This window comes from Polistes canadensis, unplaced genomic scaffold, assembly GCF_001313835.1.
Source record: "Polistes canadensis isolate GaletaPanama2010 unplaced genomic scaffold, ASM131383v1 scaffold_7, whole genome shotgun sequence".
NCBI classification, from domain to species: domain Eukaryota; kingdom Metazoa; phylum Arthropoda; class Insecta; order Hymenoptera; family Vespidae; genus Polistes; species Polistes canadensis.
Window position 1 is genome coordinate 70,577 of NW_014569554.1, and position 6,000 is coordinate 76,576.

Genomic DNA, 6,000 nt, shown 5'->3' on the forward strand with positions numbered 1-6,000 from the left:
AACGATATTATACAATAGAAAGAAAAAATATAAAAATGATAGATATTTGTTTGCTTACCATACTACGCCCACGCTAGGATAAGCCTCGATCTGAGCTGACATTCGTAATTCGTCGTTTAATCTTACGGTGTAAGCTGCATCCAAGCCATAGAGAAATTCTGGAGCAACGTAAGCACGAATTCCTTTATCGACTACGAGGACGGATCGACAAGACACCGAGCCATGGATATTTTTGGCCGTTACCATGTAACATCCGGAGTCTTCGAGCGTCGAATGAATTATCTCTAAAGTGTGAAAGTTCGACTCGTCGTCCCAAACGACGTGACGTTCTGAGAAAAAGAACAAATCGAGATATACGTAGCTATCGATTATAAATGTTAATCGTCATTTAACGTCTTTAGCAATGCTTTAATTTACCATCTTGAGGAATTTCCAGCCCATTTTTCAACCAAATTATCTCGGGAGCAGGATAACCCATAATTTGACACGTTAAACGTACCGGATAAGTTACTTGAACCCGTCTATCTCGTAATCTCATGGCGAACTGCGGCGGCCTTTCTTCTCGTTCATCTCCCAAAATTCTAATATTAGAACAATCGTTGCGTTTTAAAATTGCTTTCAAATAAAACTATAACAACAATAAAATATCTATGAACAATACCTAGATCTAAGTTTTTCATCCGCTTCGATGATCTTCGGATCGGTGACTACGAGCACTCTAGCAAAAGACGACACTTTACCAATTTTATTCGATGCCTCGCAAACGTATCTACCGGAATCATCTTCTTTTATATTTTCTATCGTAAGAGAGCACCTGAAACCTCTCCTACCGATGGAATATCTCGAGTCGTTGTTAGGATTGATCTCGGTTGTTTCGCGATACCATTTCATATTTATATTGGAATCACCGCGAATCTAAAATCCATACAAATTCAAATAGAATATCAAACGAAGAAGAAATATATAATAGTTATGTAGATCACACAAGGAAAAGTCTCACCTCGCATTCCAATTTGATCGTCGTGTCTTGAAGAGCCTTCAGCTGACCGGGGAGAATTTTCGTGAATTCTGGAAGATCGAGGACTTCGGTGACCGTGACGGAACTAGACATCGTAACAGATTCGCCCCATCCGTATCGATTTCGTGGCGTCACGCGAAATTTGTATTCTCCACCTGGGCGAAGATTGAACGCGTCAAAGGCGTTGATCGGCGTGATGCCCAGCTGGGGTATGCAAAGTGAGTAAAGAATAAAGCAACGCGATTACATTGGATAATGATTAAAGTTATCGTGTTGTACCTCGGCCCAACGAGCACCGCCTTCTCCACCCATCAACCATGCGTCCACCTTGTAGGCGATCACCGGAGCTGGTCCTTTCCTTTCTGCCTTGGCCCAACTCAAGGACAACCAATTTCTTCCTCCATCGATGACTATTGGCTCGCTGCCGATTGCTCCAGGAACATCTGCCGTACAAATATTTCTAAATCGTCGTGGCGCTTTTTTGAAAAGTACCGGTACTCTCTACTACCTCGATGTCCGAATAAATATTCTATGAAATCGCTGATCAAACTATCCTCGTTGGCCAAAGATCGTTTCAAACGAGAACTCGATAATTCGAGGTCATCGTTCGAAACCATTTTTTTATCCTGATTCTTCATTCTTCCGAATTTTCACATTTCTACGTTTAACGACAGAATACAGTTCGCTTTCTGTGGTACGATTGATTTGCGTTTTTCGAGAAAAAAGTAGAACAGAGACAAGACGGTTCTCGATGCCGACTGAATTTCAAATTTCTGGCAATGAGAAAAGTAGGAAGGGGTAAGGAAATGGGTAAGGGAGGCAAACGAAAATAACCTAACGGGAAGTGTTCCTCAAATTGCGTACGTAGGTGGTAATATCAGTTTTATATTTCTCATTGCTTGAACCATTTTGCAAAAGTTCTTCCGAAAAGTATTTATCATTTGTATCCTAATTTAAATTTTATCCTTACGAGTTTAGACAGAATTTGAATAATGGGATCGTTTATGTAAATTATTTAGTCAGTAATAGCTCACATTTATTTGTAACTATAGATAACCACGATGTAGAATATCTATGTACTGGCCGTGGTTGCTTAATCGTTGGCGTTTGTTGCTCGAAGCTTCTCAAAGAAGAGATATGTACCTTCGAAGATTTTTCTTTCGCTAAATCTACCAAGCTTGCGATAATTATTAAATTTGTAAAACGTCATTTCTCTTGTAAGCATTTAGATTTTTTGTAAAGATCGAACTGTGCCATAAATGGACCACAAAGGTTCCGGCTTCGCGATCCAAAATTCTGAAGCCACTCCAACTTCCTATGTAAGTAATTTTGTTCGTCCTTCGTGATAAATCAGTCACACTATGTTATTTATTGTTACTACATATACGTATGTATATATTTATGATATTTAATACTTTGTAGACAGTCGAGGATTTGGTCAAGGAACCGCCGTTATACCTGGCATCGATTCAAGGGTCGTGCAAAAATGATGACAGTCGCGACTACTTTTTTTATTAAACAGCTTCTCTCACGTTTTAATGAAACTGCTTGCAAGTATAGAGAAACTATCAAAATAGTGGCATTTAATGGTGCATTTAATCCACCTTCGTAACGTTTATTTTTTGCAGATTTATACCTAGCACGTACGTGGATACTTATAAGAAGTTTAAAGACTTTAGTACAATGCGTTGGCTTTATAAGCAGTCAACCTAAATATCGACGTCATTTTGCAAAACACTTTAGCCCAGGGACTACTTGGAATAAAGCCAAACGATTTTGGGGCCAAGTGTACTCGCTGTAATCCTTGTCCCTGTGTGTCGTATATCGCTACTCTAATTATAATTACTTCATTATTCATTTGTACGATCATTCTTATCGTTGCTCGTCTTGTCTTTTTTCTTGCATTAATTACGTAATAAAATAATATTATATTTTACAGAGACGTGTCTTGGATCGAACTTACCTTTTATGTAAGACAATTCATCCTCGTTTTGTATACTTCCTGCATCAGAGCGATTCCAGTCGGGCAACGGTGTTAGCGATCTCGCTCTTTGCTTAATCTAATCATTACAAATATTATTTTTTCTTATTGTTTCAGTCTACTACAATCGCATAGGATTTACTCACCCAAATCGAGAAGAAACTTCTATCGCATCCGTAGCGATTCTTCACCAAAATACAATAAGTGCCTTCGTCGGTTTGTACTGCCCTTTTCAAAGTCAATCTGACGTAGTCATCGATAACTTCTTTGTACGATCGCGGACCATCCGTAATATCTTTTAAACCTTTCATCCATGTTACTAAGGAAGATCATTTTGCTTATTGTTAGCAAGACGAAATTGAAAAAGTCCTTCTTCGTTATGTCTAATTTGATTTATAATTATCTTCGTTACCTCGAGGTTTCGGAACACCGGTGACTCTAAAAGATACACTGACATCTTCCCCGATAGCCACCGCAATGGATTTTTCCGAAGGTCTGGAAACGAACATTGCCGGTTTTCCACCGTCGATCGCGCTAGGAGATATTATTTCGATCGTAGCAGCTGTGTCGACGTATCCGTAAGCGTTCACTGCCCTGCAAATGTAGGTACCTCTTTCCGATTCTGTTGCTTCCGGTACGATAAGAGTATGAATGCCAGATTCGATGAAAGTCTTCGCTTTTGATATGGAAATTGGTTCTTTTCGTTCCCCGTGCAACCATCTCACTTCCGGTGCTGGCATTCCTATCCAACGAAGATTTCAAATGAAAATTGTACCCACTATGTTCCTATTTAATGACGCTCGAATATACCTTTGACTTCGACTTGAAGAGCAATGGTACCACCGGTAGGTACGCTGTGATCACTCAAAAGACTCGAGAAGCGAGGTCTCCTGGACGCTTCGATACTCGTCTCATCCTCCATGAATCGATTATGTCTACTTCTACAAGTAGACGTTTCATCTCGTCCTTCAACGTTAATAAATTATCCTTACGTTATTTTTCAATCCGCCAACGTGGATCAGGAAGGATTTAGAAAATTGCTATGCTAACCTTCGAAGTGTACGATGTGCGATATTTCGCTGGATTGTATTTCGTTGCTCGCTCTGCAAATGTAACGTCCACTGTCCGAAGCATTAGGATTCGATATTTCCAATCGGTAAATGTCGTCGTCTAAATACTTTTGAGTATATCTTGCATCGTCGAGAATTTGTCCATCTTTAAACCAGGTAATCGTAGGGCTTGGATATCCACGAACTCGGCATTCTAACACTAATTCGTGATCGGAATATCGATACGTATCTGAAAGGAAATATAATACGTGTGGTGGGTAGTAGGTATGCGGCTTGGTATGGATGCGGAAAGCAATCTTTGGACCTACCTTTAATGGATTTGGTAAACATCGGTGGCGATAATGGTTGTACAAAGTCTCTGTAGACTTTCAAAGTTGACTCGGTAGACGAGGATCCGTGAGTATTTTCCGCGACGCAGGTGTATACTCCGGAATCCTCGACAAGAGCTTCTTTTAATTCAAAATAAGCCATGCCATTGTCGAATTTAATTAGATGCTTATTTGACGAGGGTGATAACTCTTGACCATCCTTTTTCCAATAAACGCGCGGTTCGGGATGTCCCAAAACAGTGCATGTTAATCTCGTTCTCATACCTTCGCCTACCGTTCTATTGGTAAGTCGCGTACAGAACGATGGTTTCTTTCCTTTATCCTGCACGATACTCTGCATATTCCAAAATGTATCATTTCTACGTATAGAGATATTAATTAGCCAAATAAGTAAATACGTGAAAAATATATTACCTCTAAAGTACTCGAATCAAGATCGTCGTACTCGATGTAAGAAGGGATCTTGATTCTAGCGCATCTAGGAGGCTTACTCGCCGAGCTGTAAGAAAGGTTATAATCGGTATCGCCCGTATGATACTCGTCGTATTTTAACAAGCTGATCGACCTTGCTCTGTTAATACGATCTTCTCTTCGTCTTCTTGTACCATAATAAGAGCCAACGTCGTACAGAGATCTGTTTAACGAGCTCTCGTGTAATTTGTAATCCATGTAATCGTCGATGCTTCTTTTTCCAGAGGAAGCGAGAGATTCTCTCCAACTGTGCGATCTGGACGTGTCCGAAAGCGTCGATTCTAATTGTAAATCGGAATCGAAACGATGAGATCTGTTACTCCTACTTAATTCCTCGTCTATACTTCGTCTATTGTAAAATCTATCAGATTCGTTCTCTCTTAGTCTCGACCACGTATCGTCCCTTGCTCTTTCTCGTCGTCTCTTATTTATCAAGGACAATTCCTCCTCGCGTCTCCGTCTCAATCTATCCTCCTCTTCCTTTAGAAATCTTGCACTTTCTTCGCGTCTTGCTTTTCTCTCATTCTCTCTTGTATTCATTCTTTCTTCTTCTTTCTTTTTCATCCTTTCGAGATCTTCTTTTCTCTGGCGTTCTTCGGCTCTCTTGCGTTCCAACCGTTCCATTTCTTGTTTCTTTAATTTTTCTTCTCTACTTTTTCTGCTTTCCTCTGCTTCTTCTTTTCTTTTCTTACGTTTCTCTTCGATTCTTAATCTTTCAGCTGCTTCCTTCTCTAACATCGCTTCCTCTTCTTCTCTCCTGCGTTCTTTCCGTTTACGTCTTCTCTCTTCGTCCACTCTTCTCTCTTCTTCCTTCTCTTGTCTCATTCTTTCTTCTTCCTCTTTCATTCGTTGCTGCCTTCTTTTTCGTTCCTCGCTAAACTTTATCTTCCCTGCATCTTTTATTTCTCCTTCGGTTTGCTTCGATTCCATTTCATCTTCCACCTCGTCTTTTACTTTAGCTGGTTCATCGTGCTTTTCGGGACCAGAAACATCCTTTACAGCTTTTTCACCTTTTTCTTTAAAATCTTCTTTCTCTTTAGCAGCCCCGACCGAAACTTGCATTTCTGCAGCTTCCCTCTTAGGTTTACGTTCTTCCACCTCGCGTTCCAGTTTCTCAGCTCCCTCTTGCTT

The 6,000-nt window shown here is 40.2% G+C and overlaps 1 protein-coding gene across 1 annotated transcript in view; it reads right to left on the reverse strand.

The window, feature by feature from the left end:
- LOC106789849 overlaps positions 1-6,000 on the reverse strand; it is a 37,523-nt gene that overhangs the window by 11,970 nt on the left and 19,553 nt on the right. The window contains exons 14-25 of the mRNA XM_014754374.1: positions 4,813-5,997; positions 4,378-4,732; positions 4,050-4,298; positions 3,810-3,965; positions 3,412-3,741; positions 3,146-3,318; positions 2,982-3,078; positions 1,298-1,461; positions 1,001-1,222; positions 662-915; positions 418-581; positions 59-329 (exon numbers count right to left, since the gene is read on the reverse strand). Coding sequence (XP_014609860.1) covers positions 59-329; positions 418-581; positions 662-915; positions 1,001-1,222; positions 1,298-1,461; positions 2,982-3,078; positions 3,146-3,318; positions 3,412-3,741; positions 3,810-3,965; positions 4,050-4,298; positions 4,378-4,732; positions 4,813-5,997 — 3,620 coding nt within the window. The remainder of the gene's footprint in view (positions 1-58; positions 330-417; positions 582-661; positions 916-1,000; positions 1,223-1,297; positions 1,462-2,981; positions 3,079-3,145; positions 3,319-3,411; positions 3,742-3,809; positions 3,966-4,049; positions 4,299-4,377; positions 4,733-4,812; positions 5,998-6,000) is intronic.